The 17,327-nt window shown below is 37.5% G+C and overlaps 1 protein-coding gene across 1 annotated transcript in view; it reads left to right on the top strand.

Annotated features, from left to right (window-relative positions):
• LOC121734173 (hemicentin-2-like) overlaps positions 1-17,327 on the top strand; it is a 65,092-nt gene that overhangs the window by 41,040 nt on the left and 6,725 nt on the right. Inside the window, exons 4-5 of the mRNA XM_042124625.1 lie at positions 1,534-1,744; positions 5,830-5,929. Coding sequence (XP_041980559.1) covers positions 1,534-1,744; positions 5,830-5,929 — 311 coding nt within the window. The remainder of the gene's footprint in view (positions 1-1,533; positions 1,745-5,829; positions 5,930-17,327) is intronic.

Raw genomic sequence — 17,327 nt, 5'->3', positions numbered from 1 at the left:
TTCAGCGCGATATTTTGGCGCAACGGAGTTGCGGGCGTCATCAAGTTCTACATAATATCTTGCGTGTCGGCGACGCGCAATAACGCAATAAGTTGAAAAGTCGCAGAATGTCATTCACTCATCACTCATGTCGTTCCATCAAAAATGGTTTCCGATGCTTTAGCCCGGCCGCACATTGTCCGAATTCTGATCAGATATAGTTGAATTTAGCCAGACCGCCACCCCGCACACTATCCGAAATATCCTTCCGGCGAGTTCGAGCTCACTCTCCAATGTAAGAGACAGCGCGGACGTTCAACTGTTTCTGATCAGAAATTTCTGACATTGTGAGGCCGGGCTTAAGAGGCGTTTCGTAAGGTATGTAATTGACAATTGTAAAACATTGACTCGTCGACGCTGCGGTGTTATACGTAGTTCAAGGAAGAGTTTAATTATACAGAAGTAATATTATAATTAATAGCGGGGCTTCAACACAAACAAATTTTATTTTTAACTTTAAAACAAAAAACGTTGCCAGATCTTGTTAAAGTATTAAAATTCTTTCTTAACATTTAGCTCCTCGAAGGAAAATGTCCCACTTGCTATTTTTGGACATGGAGGCCTGTTCTATTATTAACAGGAATATAATTTTAGGTTCATACGTAACCTTACTTAAGCAGGGTTAAAAATAAGGGCGTGTTAAGTATAATAATATAGCTATAACCGAAATTTATTTCGAGCATATTAATAACTTATAACAAGATGATTTCCTTCACACTGCCACGAACGGGTAAAATAGAATCCTGCTGGAACCACATATTTTCACGTGGTTTCCAAAAATCGTTCCGTAGACTTATTTATGAATCTTATTAAAATCAGTAGTTTCTGAACCTACGATATATTTTTAAAACTTGACAAAGTTTTTCTATTTCAAAAAGCCGTAAAGCAATTATTAAGACAATTTGGTCTTAATGTGTTCCCAGCTCAATGTTCATTCGTGGAAACTTGGCGTCTGGCACGTGGAATGGTCTAATAAAAGAACTCGCGACGAAGATCGATCACGTGTTCCTAATTGTTGTAGATGGTTTTTGAAGCTAAACGCTCCGTTTTAATGATATTTATATTTTTGCTCTGAGGATAGGTTCACACATAAACGAAATCGGACTACACGCAGGCAGCAGCGCGTTGCAGCTGAAATATCTTGCTAAGTCTATCTTTTGAAGTTAATCAAGTTTTGAGTATTGTACAATAATTATTTTGTATGATATTGACAAAACAAAAATATAATTTACTAGATGACACCTGCAACTGCATTGCACCGAAATAAATTTATGGCGCCGGAACCGAACATTCTTCCAGGATAAAAAAGTATCCTACTTATGTCCTTCTGCGAGACTCAAAATATCTTCATACCAAATTTCAGCAAAATCGGTTCAGTGGTTTGGGGGTCAAGAGGTAATAGACAGACATACAGACTGACACACATTCGCATTTATAATCTTAGTATGGATATGGATGATGACATTGATATTTATTTATTTGTTTTTATTGCAGGTATCATGGATAAGGAAGCGTGACCTACACATACTGACAGTGGGGGTGCACACGTACAGCAGCGACGCGCGGTTCGCGGCGCTGCACGCAGACGGCTCCGACGAGTGGACGCTGCGAGTGTCGCCCGCGCAGCCGCGCGATTCCGGCGTCTACGAGTGCCAAGTGTCCACCGAGCCTAAGATCAGTCTGTCCTTCAGGCTGACTGTTGTTGGTACGTTTATTAGTAGTCATTTCAATAGGTAGTTGTAGTGTAGTAGTATAATAGTGCACGCAGATGACTCGGACGAATGGACGCTACGAGTGTCGCTCGCGCAGCCGCGCGACTCCGGCGTCTACGAGTGCCAAGTGTCCACCGAGCCTAAGATCAGTCTGTCCTGCAGGCTGACTGTTGATGGTACGTTTATTAGTAGCCACTTCAATAGGTAGTTACATTTTCCTAGTGTATGTAATAGTACCCTCAACTCTTAGTGAACGCAGTTGGTGCCGCCCGCTTTCTTTCAGGCAAACTGTTTTCGATACGTTTCTGAGCCGTAAATTCAATAAATAGTTACGGTGCATGCTAGTATGATGGCGATTTTCTGGTGGTATTAATGTCCTTGCCCTATGGGCAAATCAATATTTATTAAAATCGGTGCAGGACTTGGAGCCTTTGTTAAAATAGCTTATAACGATGGCACATCTTGGGAGTAGGATGGCTGCTTGCAAGGCTATTTGTACATTATTTTATGACTTACAATTATGTATGTATGTTGACATTATATATATAATTTTAAGTTACAACATTGCAAGCCTTATTTTAAAAGATTAATTTTTTCTCACATTTTTGGTAAAAAAGTGTGCCCCGTGCGAGTTTCTTACGCCGGTTCTTCTCGCCGGGCTAGTTCCCGAACCGGTGGTAGGCATCATGTAGACGTTCAGAGAACATTTGCAAAAATTTATTCTGAATAAAAAAGTTTGTGTTTGAGTTTATATTACGGACTTAACAATATTGTTGAAATAGAATTCAACAAAGGACATTGACAGGGTTTGGCCCAAGTGGTGCCCACACGTGGGAGTAGTGCCAACTAGTTCTCCTTGGACTACAATACATTAAAAAAAATATTTTAAAAAATCAGTCCCAGGAGTTATTAATTTGAATACATCTTATTTTTAAGGTTTTTCTGGTGTTTAAGGTCTTTTTTGTTTAATTAGTTACATTTTCACGCTCAAAAATGCACACCTAACTCATTCCTGTCACATGTATGGCATAACTCCTTAAACCGGTCTTTTGTTGGCTCCGCTCCGATAACAAATACCTACCATGTGCATAATATTATGGTTTTTGGGGTGGGCTAAGCATCTCGACGCGATAAGGTAAGGTAAGGACGCGATATGCTTTATTCCTAGACAGAATTGTAATCGATGACGATGATGACGACTAGTATCTTATTTGTTTTATTGTTATCTTATCCTGTGGCTGAAATGATGATGATGATAATGATTGTAATGTAAATGTTGTATAGTATTTTTATAATGATACTATTACAGTACAATAAGTAATCGTCACTTCCACAGCTGTTATTTTAAATATCGATTGATGAATAATATTGATTTACATTAATATATTATGTAAAACTATAGAAGTGGACGTCCTGTGACTGATATGATGATGTAAAACTGAAGTAATAATAATTATGCAATAGTTGCTTTTTATTGTCAAATTAATTTTTCGTAAATAAATAATTTACTACAAACAAAAAAAAATCTTGACCCCTGGGATAGATTTTTGAGCGCTTTGGTTTACAGTTTAGGGTTGGCCTGAGGAACAAAATGCACCATGGCTTCATTGTGGGCAGCACTTGGGCCAACTTCCATATAAGGGTTCACAATGTCCTTTATAAACTAAATTGGGAAAAGAAATTAATGTTGTACAGATTAAACAATAAATAATTGCAAAATCTTCTTTTTAGCTCATTGACAGCGCGGTTTTGTCTGATTTCCTAATCTAATCAACACAAATGAACATAACAGGAAAAAGTTTTTCCGGCATTATCACTGTAATAATATTATCATTCCAATATCTAAGTAATTTCCTAATATAAATTTTCGTGATTAAATTGAAAGTATCAAAATTTTATATCGCAGCAATTTCCACCATCTTTATAATGGTAACAAAAATGATAAATTAATATCATTATTATCGCAATATACTTTCATTTCATTGAATGAACTTTGATGACAAGCCATTAATTCAGCTATTTATATTTCAAGTCATATTTAATGTATCCAGCCATTATAGTTGAGGATAACTAATGATATTTAGATCAAACTAAATGCGTTTATTGAGATATAACATTGGTTATGTTATGATGCCTCTTTGCGTTGGCTCGTGTTAGACAAATACAAAGAATTGCGATTTAAGGGTCACATTCATCTATGATTTCCCAATAAGATGACGACTTTGTACACTTAGGGGCTGTTTCACCACTTCCTGATAAGTGCTGGATAGGCTATCAACCACTTAACTTGACAGATAGAGTATGAAAAATCTGTCAAAATAAGTTGTGGACAGCCTATCCAGCACTTTATTTACTCTTAAACTTTTCATCTTAGGTACGATGTGCATAATATTGTGAAATATTGATGCTTTATATTTTACTAGCTGTTCCGGAGAACTTTGTGTCACATTTCCCGGACTTCAAGGATTATTTTAATACTAAAATTAGCAAAATCGGTCCAGCCGTTATCGAGTTATAGCGTTACTAACATTATTGGAAATCCATTTTATATATATATAGACTAGCTGTTCCAGTGAACTTCGTGTCACTTTAAAACCTTCCCTGGACTTCTACGAATATTTTAAGACTAAAATCAGCCCAATCCGTTCAGCTGTTTTTGAGTTTTAGCGCGACTAACACATTTGTGAATCCATTTTTATATATAAGACTAACTGTCCCGGTGAACTTCGTGCCACTTTAAAACCTTCCCTGGACTTCTACGAATATTTTAAGACTAAAATCAGCCCAATCCGTTCAGCCATTTTCGAGTTTTAGCGCGACTAACACATTTGAAAATCCATTTTTATATATAAGATTACAGACAGCATAGGCTAGAAAAAATATATTTTATTATATAAAAATGTCGGCCAATATTGTGGCCATCCTACGCGCTTTCTACGAAGGCCTCACGTGGCCTCGCTATTCCCTTGTCTTGTATACGTCATGTTCGTTAGGTAGACAATTAATTACATAATTATTTATCCATGTATAGATTAATTATTATCTGCGTACAATATTACTATCTCAATGGATGTTTTCCGGCGGGAAATTATTAGAACAGTGTTTATCAAAGTTGCAAAGTAGATAATGATGAAGCAAATTTTTGTTTGATTCTAATAGCTAGTTTTTGCGTTTAAGTTAACAGAATATTCTTGCTAACAGATTCTTACATACTGCACATAAACTGCGCAAAACATTAAGATCGCTCGGCGAAACTGTTTATAATCAAGCCAATCATTATAAGCCACCGCCTGTACAAGGTGCTGAGTTTGTATCATGTATACTATTTAGATGCTAATAAAGTCTATGAGCCACCAATAGCGACTCGTCTGATCACTGATATTCAAAATTCAAATGGCGTATAAAATCCTACGCGTGCAATTGCCCAGCTCACATCGCGCCTCACCAAACACACCTAAAAATCATACATTATAGTATTGGATCCGACCGTAAAATCCTGCAGGAATCGTTTTTTTCGATCAAATATATTTTAAAATAATCTTTAGAACGTATAGAATGGATTAATGTTGGATTGCCTTGTCAAAAGTAGCCACAAGTACCTCTAATTAAGTTGAATGTTCATCAAATAAATGCATAATTTGCATGTATATTTTTTTTCAGTAAATTTTACATCACTGGAAAGAAAATGACGAGAGAAAATAAGGTATAAATGGTTGCCAGCTCTAAGTCGGCCGCAACCTAGGGTTGCCAGCCCGTAAACAGACATAGTTCATTAATCAAACATTTTTTATTTATTTAAAGTAGGTATAAACATACTCGATTCGAACGTGAACTATGTTGCCTACCACCGGTTCAGAACTAACTAACCGACGTAAGGAACTCGCACGGGCCACCTTTTATCAAAAAATGTAAAATGTATCTTTAAATAAGTTTCATTATGCTTATTAGCATTACGGCAACTCACCTGCAGCTCTTCTAATGCTGCGAGTGTCCATAGGCGACGGTAGTTGCTTTCCATCAGGTGATCCTTTTGTTAGTTTACCCCCTTTTATTATAAAAATATCTTTTTCTTTCACAGTGTCAAAGGCTGAAATCCTATCTGGGCCCGAGCTCTTCGTGAGGGCGGGCTCCGACATCAACCTCACATGCGTCGCTAAATACGCCCCTGACCCGCCGAGGTGAGTACACCACAAAATTTAATTATTTACCTACTATACGGCTAAATATACGGCGGAAATTATAAGCACCTCTCATTTTCAGAATATTTAAGCTTACTTAAAAACGGCAATTTACAGTTGTACTGTTTCACGCTTACAAAGGTATTATAATATTTTGTGCCACCGATGAAATTGATTCATTCACAGATCACAAACTTACATTATTTGGTTGCGTTATATCCGACCGAATAACGTAATTTTGCGATCCGGCGATAGATTACGAATAACATTGACTTGAGATAACCCAGCCAAATGACATGGATTCTTAACTTACCATTAATAATAAATTTCCTGCTAGTACTTAAAGTAACAGCTGATTTAACAGGAAGTCATATTTTAGAGAAATTTTTATCTATCATCTACCTACATCATGACCAAAGCCGTAGGCATGAATTAGTAATAATAATCGGCCAAGTGCGAGTCGGACTCGCGCACGAAGGGTTCCGTACCGTTATAGAGAAAAAATAGGCCAAAAATTATGTTTTTTGTATGGGAGCTCCCCTGAATTATTTATTTTATTTAAAAATTATTATTAATTATTAAAGTACACACATATTTAAGGCCTTTGTAAAAATTTCAAGTGCCTACCTCTTATAATTGTTGATTACGAGCAAAAAAGGCCAAAAAATCCAGTTTGTTGTATGGGAGCCCCCCTTAAATATTGATATCATTTTGTTTTTGGTATTTTTTGTTATAGCGGCAACAGATATACACAATCTGTGAAAATTTCAGAAGTCTAGCTGTAGCGGTTTTTGAGATACAGCCTGGCGACAGACAGACAGTCAGACAGACGGACAGACGGACAGACAACGAAGTCTTAGTGATAACCCTACCCCTTTTTACCCTTTTGGTATGAAACCCTAAAAAAGATAAGAAGACGAAACACAAATATGAATAGATTTAATATAATTTTTAATAAAGTACCCGTGTAAATAATATACTTAATAATCCATATTGTACCGGAGCTAATATAGCGGGCCCAAATGGTTTAGATACTTTGCCGATCAAATTACTCTAGGGACGCGGTATGTCGATGCCGGAATATACGGCCGGATGTTTAGTGATGTCTCAAATATCAAGATAGAGTGTGTCCTTGATTACTGAATACATCAGCGTATCCTTTGGGTAAGGTTTTACCCTTGATATCCTATATTTACCTCCGATTCTGGGTAAGAAATGGGTATACGTAAGAGCTATCAGGACTTGGTATTCTTGGTATTTGGCTGATCTTTCGTAATTTATACCTTACGGTAACAGGGAACCTGTTGTAGGAAATTATAGATTAAGTATTAAAAATTAAGGGTAGAATGATCATTGGATATATTATTATCATGTACAAGATGTTAGTGTAAACACCGTTATCCTTGAAACCATCAAATGAGCCCGTCAAAATGAACAACTTTTTCTATGAAAACAATGCTGGGAACTCAAAAAAATCCGACTTCCTACCCATACGGATGCCCGGATCGGCAATTATCAGCATATATTGTATGGGTAGGAAGACGGATTTTTTTGAGTTCCCAGCATTGTTCTCATAGAAAAAGTTGTTCATTTTGACGGGCTCATATTAAGATGGTTTTAAGGATAGCGGTGTTTACACTAACACACTGTATATTCTGTGTTCATAATATAAAAATAAATCTACATCTTTCTGTCTGTCTTCACTGAAACCAACGTAATAAAATTAACGTCTTAATTGAACAAATTCGAGACATTTGCGGCTTTTTCGCGGCGGACTTTTCTAAATCCCAACGTTATTGGCTATCCTAAGTGCCTGCGATGAACAATATTCACGTATAGCTAATAAATCATTATGACTGACGTTCGGTCTCTGTTTCAGTTAAAAAGTTACTTGATGAAATCTAGACGTTTTCCCTTAGCAATATAAACAATTTTCAACTCTTTGCTAATTAGTTTATGTCGTCGCTTACAACTTTCCCCCTCGAGTTACCGCGCGACGTTTGATGTTTTAATAAATAATTGAAAATCCAATTTAAACTTACTAACAGGGTAATATTATAGTCGATGTAATAAATAGCAGTGCTGAGTTTAGATCAAGTTTAACAACTTAGACCTAACTTGATATTTAGATGTTTAGGCTAAGACCGCACAAGGGTTTAAGGTACCTAAAGGGTAATTATTATGTAGAATCTTGCTAGGATATTATAAGTGGACAATGATTGATGAAAGTTTTAAAATGAAATAAAATTAGCGAGTTGACAAAGTTAGCTTCGAAGACTAAATGGATACAATGAGATTCATTAAGAATATTTCTAACGCAATGTATTATAAAATGAAGTTGTAAAGATATAAAAAACCCAATCTAAATAAAATACATAACTCAAAGGTGACTGACTGACTGACAGTGATACATCAACGCATAACACAAACCACTGGACGGATCGGGCTGAAATTTGGCGTGTAGGTAGATGTTATGACATAGGCATCCGCTAAGAAAGAATTTGGTCAATTCTACTCCAAAGGGGATAAAATAGGGAAAGAAAGTTTGTATGAAACTTTGTCAATCTTAAACTGATCGGGCTGAGACTTTGCATCCATAAAGTTATTATGAAATAGGCATCCTCTAAGAAAGCGTTTTGATAAATTCCACCCCTAAGGGGATAAAATAGGGGATGAAATTTTTAAATAGCTTCTTAGATTTTCGACTGATTGAAATGAAATTAATGATTGGAGCTACTATAATGAAGTCGTTCGCTTAATTAGGGTCCCGTTTTTACCCATTGAAAGTACAAGGAACCACAAAAAGGGGAAAACTATATATATTTGTTATTATACTGTGTTAACGCAGACGAAGTCGCAGGCAACAGCTAGTACAATACAACGTGAAATTTTAGTGGTTGTTTTCCCGCAGCAGAACGATTTACCTATAGTAGTGTGGGATGTGGCCGCGACAAAGGAAGATCTTCCGACCGAGCGAGGTGTTATGCTCGGTCAGGCCGAAGCCCACGTGACACATTTCAGCTGTCGTATATATGCCGACGCGCTCAGAAAACTTCGGTAGCGCGATGCAGGAATGTTAAGCGGATTGTGGGTACCGCCACATCACTCCCCCCCCCGAAGACCGGAGGTCGAATCTTGAAATCTTGTCGCTTGAGTCGCCAGTGCCAGTGTGTTCCAGTGAGTCGGAACTGTTGCAGTGAGTCCCAGTGAGTCGGAACTGTTAGCTGCTGCACGGGGTCCAGTGAGTCGGATAAGCTGCCGTGCGGGGCCGCTGCTACGTGCTGACCAGGAGAGATGGGCTCTACTTGCTGACCGGTCGGTGTAGTGTATTGAGAAAGCTCGATGATGCCGATGCGGAGTCGCCCAGGCCGCGGTACGTTGCGGCTAGTGGACGATGTAACCGATGAGGCGATGCTGGCTGGCGCGGTGCGGAGGGAGGGGGGAGTGATGATGATGAAGGAGGCATGTTCTGTCGAGGGTTACCAATGTGGGATATGTGTGTGAAGGCCAAAGGAAGATCTTCCGACCGAGCGAGGTGTTATGCTCGGTCAGGCCGAAGCCCACGTGATACATTTCAGCTATCGTATATATACCGACGCGCTCAGAAAACTTCTATAGCGCGATGCAGGAATGTTAGGCGAATTGTGGGTACCGCCACAGTAGCACTATAGAATAATGCAAGTTTATTTTTGAAAATAAAAAATATTTGTATGTCGTACTATGGCAACTTTAGCCGATAGGCGCGAGCGGCTATGACCCGGCCGAATTTTTTTATGATTTGCATAAAAAAACTTCATTAATCTATAACTGTACTGCAGTATAAACATAATATAAATCCAGCCCAAATGACAGCGCAACTTACCGCTATCTTAATAAAATATAGTTTCATACTAATACTTGTGATCCCGCGGTGTAGTGGCTGAACTCGTTGGCGCGAACGCATATAAATCAAATCGCTTGAAACAACCCAAAGAAGTATTAAAAATGCATTGTTTACATTATTTGTACTTTTCTGTATAAACCATAAACCTATAATGCTAAGTCTATGGTATAAACTATATCAATAAGACAATCATACTCAAACCTCTCGGGAGTGCACTGTAATAGCAAACAAGTTTTGTACAAACAATTATCGTTTTTTCATCGTGTCTATTCGACAGCTATGGGCCACTACACCGTTTCACACTTCAATTCAACATGTTATTTATTTGATTGCTTGTTTCATACCCTAGAGATTTTCATGTTTTCATGTAAAATGTTAGCATTTACTTGGCAATTGTTTGGTCGTTACGTGTATTATGTAACAACGTATCTATTTTGTATTGCTTCAAAATGGGATAGGTAAAACACTTTTGAAATACATTTTGTTAGATTAGAGTTTGTAGAAATAAATTATATTGTACTAGATGGAGCCCGCAACTCCATTGAGCCAAAATTAATTTATAGCACGAAAGCTGTACACTTTTCCGGGTTAAAAAGTATCCTATATCCTTTCCCTGGACTCAAAGTATCTCCATACCAAATTTTAACAGAATAGGTTTAGCGATTTGGGTGTGAAGAGGAAACAGACAGGGAGCTAGACAGAAAGACAAACACATTTTTGCATTTATAAAGTAAGCATGGATTGCGATGAATAAAAAATCTTTGAAGGGAAGAGTTTTAAGTCGGTAATAGAATAGTAATTCATTTTCATTTCAGTTATAAAACCAAAAACAAAAGCTTTTAAGCTATGAACTAAACTAATACTTGAATATTATTATACGTAATCAACTAAATTGTACTAGAACTAAATTAAAAAATAACTAAAATAAAATAAAAAATTATTATTCCGAATGTGTTAAGAACAACCGAACAATCGGAATCGGAATCGAATCGGAATCATATTCGGAATCCTAATCTTTTTTTTGACGTGGATTAAACTTTAAGAAGTATCCACACTAACATTATGAATGAGCAAGGGTACCTGTCTTTTAATACCTCTCAACTCCTAAACCGCTAAACCGATTTTGCAAAAATTTTATAAAGATAACTTTATATCACGGAAATTATTAAATAATAATAATATCTATGGACGCTTGACACCACGTCAGTCTTGCCCCATGGTAAATACCTGAAGGACTTGTGTTACGGGCACCAGACAACGGAAATATATTTAATACTTTACATCTGTATATATAAAACTCAAAGGGGACTGACTGACATGGTGATCTATCAACGCACAGCCATAACCACTGGACTGATCAGGCTAAAATTTGGCATGTAGGTAGATGTTATGACGTAGGCATCCGCTAAGAAAGGATTTTGATCAATTCTACCCCCAAGAAGTCAAAATAGAGGATGAAAGTTTGTATATAATAATACTTGCTAACGCGAGGGAAGCCGCGGGCAAAGCTCGTATTACATATATTTAAGATTTTCATATATACACATATATCTTAATACTCATCAATGACCCAGGAACTTTAAAAACTTTTTGTTCCGTCGGCGGGATTCGAACTCGCGACCCCCGGCTTGAGCTACCAACACGCTCATCCACTGAGCCACGGAGGTCGATTTTGGTTCACGCGTGAAGTTAATTTTGTCTCACTGTCATTTACATTGAAATATTTTTAACATTTAGGTAAATGCCATAATTACTGCAAAAATAATATATCGCAGTAAATAAATAAATAGTATTTATATTTATTCGTAATATTTATATTAAAAATACTACCGAATTCTTGAAAGTTCCTAGTGAATAATGCCGACGTTTTCAATATTCAAAGCATCTTAACTACAGCTAGGTAATGTTAAACTTGAGTTAGTTACTATATCAAGTTTATTTTGTATTGTTGCCAATAATATGCGATAGTTTCTGAGCATAATTATTATTTTTAAGATTTGTCAAATTCTAGTAATTAATTTATTAATTCACCAACGGAATAATATTAATAATTATGTAGTAAAATTTCAAAATATAGAGTCTGTAGATTTTGATACTCTCACAACTACAGGATATCTATCTTCTATCTAATCTAAATATATATAACTCAAAGGTGACTTACGGCCGTTCCCAATATTTGATCTATCTCTGGTTTTGCCCTACTAGAGATAGGAATAGCTCACATTAGACATTAGAGCCATATAATTTATGTCAATTGTGAGCTATTCCTATCTCTAGTAGGGCAAAACCAGAGATAGATCAAATATTGGGAACGGCCGTTACTGACTGACATAGTGATCTATCAACGCACAGCCCAAATCACTGGACGGATCGGGCTGAAATTTTGCATGCAGGTAGATATTATAACGCAGGCATCCGCTAAGAAAGGATTTTGATAAATTCTACCCCTAAGGGAAAAATATATAATATTAAGGGGATAAGGGGATGAAACGTTGTGTATAATAATATTTCCTAACGCGAGCGAAGCCGCGGGCAAAAGCTAGTATAGGTACAAAGTTTAATGCATCATTTTAAATAATGAAACTTCAGTGTTGTACATTTAAATAAAGCATTGACGTTGCATTCACGCATTCAGCGGAGTGAGTACAAAGGGATCCGTAAAAGGTTGCTCAGACCTCTCAGCAAATGAAATTCTATTTTATGGCCCTTTTTACGAACTGCCATAAACATGATATGTTTCTTCACTTATAAAAGGGTCTACTGAGCCCTAAGTGAGAGATTCTTTACATATCAACCGTTGAGCGCCGCCGTGTGTGTAAGGGACCTTTAATTTGAATATTGATGGGGTCATGACAGAAATTTTTGCAGTTTCTCCATTCATACCTCATGCATTATGTATGAATGTTTAAGTGTTTTAGTAGTTTATTGCCACTTTGTACGTTAGTACGTAATAAATGTTAAAAGGTTTTCACATTGAATATTTTACGGTTATGTTCTTATAACGACGAGTATTATATAAACATAATATAGAATGCAACGTAACACAACGCTATGTAATAAAGAGTTTGTCGTAGCTGTATGCTACGTTACGTAGTACGCGCCGTAGCACGACGATACGTCTCGTAGAACTGTTCATTGCTGTATGCTACGTTACGTAGTACGCGCCGTAGAACGACGATACGTCTCGTAGAACTGTTCATTGATGTATGCTACGTTACGTAGTACGCGCCGTAGAACGACGATACGTCTCGTAGAACTGTTCATTGCTGTATGCTACGTTACGTAGTACGCGGCATAGCACGACTCTACGTCTCGTAGAACTCGTCGCAGCTGTATGCTACGTTACGTAGTACGCGGCATAGCACGACTCTACGTCTCGTAGAACTCGTCGCAGCTGTATGCTACGTTACGTAGTACGCGGCATAGCACGACTCTACGTCTCGTAGAACTCGTCGCAGCTGTATGCTACGTTACGTAGTACGCGGCATAGCACGACTCTACGTCTCGTAGAACTCGTCGCAGCTGTATGCTACGTTACGTAGTACGCGGCATAGCACGACTCTACGTCTCGTAGAACTCGTCACAGCTGTATGCTACGTTACGTAGTACGCGGCATAGCACGACTCTACGTCTCGTAGAACTCGTCGTAGCTGTATGCTACGTTACGTAGTACGCGCCGTAGCACGACGCTACGTCTCGTAGAACTCGTCATAGCTGTATGTTACGTTACGTAGTAAGCGGCATAGCACGACTCTACGTCTCGTAGAACTCGTCGTAGCTGTATGCTACGTTACGTAGTACGCGCCGTAGCACGACTCTACGTCTCGTAGAACTCGTCGTAGCTGTATGCTACGTTACGTAGTACGCGGCATAGCACGACTCTACGTCTCGTAGAACTCGTCGCAGCTGTATGCTACGTTACGTAGTACGCGCCGTAGCATGACGCTACGTCTCGTAGAACTCGTCGCAGCTGTATGCTACGTTACGTAGTACGCGCCGTAGCACGACGCTACGTCTCGTAGAACTCGTCATAGCTGTATGTTACGTTACGTAGTACGCGGCATAGCACGACTCTACGTCTCGTAGAACTCGTCGTAGCTGTATGCTACGTTACGTAGTACGCGCCGTAGCATGACTCTACGTCTCGTAGAACTCGTCGTAGCTGTATGCTACGTTACGTAGTACGCGGCATAGTACGACTCTACGTCTCGTAGAACTCGTCGCAGCTGTATGCTACGTTACGTAGTACGCGCCGTAGCATGACTCTACGTCTCGTAGAACTCGTCGTAGCTGTATGCTACGTTACGTAGTACGCGGCATAGTACGACTCTACGTCTCGTAGAACTCGTCGTAGCTGTATGCTACGTTACGTAGTACGCGGCATAGTACGACTCTACGTCTCGTAGAACTCGTCGCAGCTGTATGCTACGTTACGTAGTACGCGGCATAGCACGACTCTACGTCTCGTAGAACTCGTCGCAGCTGTATGCTACGTTACGTAGTACGCGCCGTAGCACGACGCTACGTCTCGTAGAACTCGTCGCAGCTGTATGCTACGTTACGTAGTACGCGCCGTAGCACGACGCTACGTCTCGTAGAACTCGTCATAGCTGTATGTTACGTTACGTAGTAAGCGGCATAGCACGACTCTACGTCTCGTAGAACTCGTCGCAGCTGTATGCTACTAGTTGTACGCTGTAGAAGTCTTATCAAGACGGAGTTTGTTGAAGCTGTACGCTACGTATGAGAATTCAATGTGCCATGTCACTACCTAACGTATTAAGTAAAATAATATAGTTTTAACTGCCGCGTAAATGAAGACTGCACCATCTGCACAACTTTGTTAAATTTTGAACACTAAAACATAAAAAAAGTTCAAACAAATAATATCTAAATAATTCCGAGTCACAACATCATAATTCGAAAAAATATTTTTAAACTTTTGAAAATGTTATTGCTTTCATCAGATAATACAAGCACTGATAGAAATGCGAATCAATGTTTGGCACAACTTGATTAATTAGTTTGTGCATGTTCGGCTGAGTGGTGACAAGCTTCACGCTAAATGTTTGTTCTCATTAATCGAGCTATGTACAGCGTATAGCGTACACCACTTTCGCGCTATCCGGTTCAGGTGAAATCACCGATTGTTGATTGTATGCATTTTTCCAAAAGTATACAAACAGGAAATGACAAATGACAACAAACGATATTTATTTGGTAAATAAAGGTTTAAAATACTGTTTTAAACCTTTATTTACCAAATAAATATCTACTTACACTATATACTTAATATATATATATACTTATACTATATACTTAATATATACTTTTACAAATTTTACAGCCTGGAAAACAGCTGCAATTATTCCCATCCATAAGGATGGTGCTAAAGATGATCCCAGTAACTTCCGCCCTATCTCTCTTTTGGGAAACATATATATTAAGTGCATGTCTTAGGTACGTTGTAATGATGTAATACGCAACAATGTATTCCTTGTGCATCAGTGAATGTGTATATAAACTCCCCCACAGGACAGGCTTCGCCTAGCGTGGGGGCCAGAACTATTGGTTACTGTAAACTGTTATCTATGAAAATAAAATTTTTTTTTTTTTTTTATTTTATTTTGTTTATTTATACAATTATATATATGCTAATTTTATACAATGTATAAGTAATATACATGTTTTTCTCAATTACTCTCTTTGTTATTATTATTTTCTATTGTATTTCTTAAACTTGTAAAGTATTAGTAAACAATAGACGTACAATAATGTAATGAAACTTCAAATACAGAAGTTGAAAGGAAAAGGAAATCGAATGTAAAGTTGAATGTAAGTTCAGAATAAATGAATACAAAGTTCTGAATCTCACAGCTTCAAGGAAATGTTATTTCACGATTTATTCTCAACCGATTAAGATGTTTTGACTGATTTAACAATGTTAGAAAAAGTTTGAAGTTAAGTATTATTTAAAGTTTACATTGATATTTACGTGGAATATTTTCCACAAAATGTCATTTGTGTCTTCGTGCATAAAAATGCATGGGAACCGTAATTTTTTTTTGAGCAAAAAGTAGCCTACTGTTTTCACCCTGGTTAATTATATATTTTGTATGTAGTCGCATTTCTATCAGTGCTTGTATTATCTGATGAAAGCAATAGCAACATCAAAATATTTTTTCGAATTATGATGTTGTGACTCGGAATTATTTAAATATTATTTGTTTGAACTTTTTTTATGTTTTGGTGTTCAAAATTTAACAAAGTTGTTCAGATGGTGCAGTCTAAATTTACGCAGCAGTTAAAACTATATTATTTTACTTAATACGTTAGGTAGTGACATGCCACAATGAATTCACATACGTAGCATACAGCTTCAACAAACTCTACCGTCTTGATATGACTCCTACACAGTACTACATATTGAGTTTCTTTATTAAAATCGCATAAAATATAAAAGTTACAAAATGTTAAATATTTAATTGTCTTATAACGGATTGAAGAGAATTTAAAATGAGAAATGCTTTAAGAACATCAAAAATTCACTTTGAAGATGCGCCGGAATGTCGAAAGTTGGTAGCAAATAAGAAGCATACTTCAGCGGAGGAGTGAGGAGCTTAATAGAAAGTATATAGCTCATACCCCGAGGAATATACTCGCATTTGCTGGCATAGTGATAAATCATTTTGTTATATTTTGTTTTGAATCAATTTACAAAGTTTTGCGCTTGCTTTGTTGTTTTGAATAATAGTGCATAAATGCGGATTTTATTTAAGAGCGGGCTGCCAAATTTTGCGGTTGACTTAAATGAAATTGATATTCATATAGTCAGTCATTGTATATTTATCGATTATTTGCCTAACGAAAAACACGATTCACTTATTTTGACTCGATAGTTATATTTTTCGAAATTATGAATCTTTCTGGGCTTTTCAACAAATACCTGTTACACTTATTGAGTTACTATCATAAAATAACTTGCACTACAGCTACAAGCACACACTTTATAAAATAAAGGCTTAAAGGAAATAGTATTGTATTTAATTTTTAAGTAATCATCAAATACAGTTTTGGGACTTATGACCTTTACTATCGTGCTATAATGCGGGAACCGTTGTTACGCGATATTGTTCAATAGGTGCGTTTCCGGCCTTTTAAGAGGGAATAGGGTAATAGGAGAGGGTAGGGAAGGGAAAAGGGTAAGGGATTGGGCCTCCGTTAAACTCACTCACTCGGCGAAACACAGCGCAAGCGCTTCATCAATCATCGCAACCGTTGTTGCGCTGCAGCTAATAAGCTGCAGCGCAAAGTACAATCCTCGCGGGCACGATTCATAGATTCATTATATCACGATTGGAGGATAGCGGGGTGTGTAGGCGGAGCTAGCTTGCTTTGATATTGTGGTAGCAGGCTCTTAAATAGTATTTAAATATCAGTATGTAACAAATAGTATATGTATAAAGATGTTTTTCAGAAGTAGCTGTAACCTGTATGTTACTTACTACAAAAATA

Source organism: Aricia agestis, chromosome 15, assembly GCF_905147365.1.
Source record: "Aricia agestis chromosome 15, ilAriAges1.1, whole genome shotgun sequence".
Classification (NCBI taxonomy): domain Eukaryota; kingdom Metazoa; phylum Arthropoda; class Insecta; order Lepidoptera; family Lycaenidae; genus Aricia; species Aricia agestis.
This window is presented reverse-complemented; position numbering and strand designations above follow the sequence as displayed.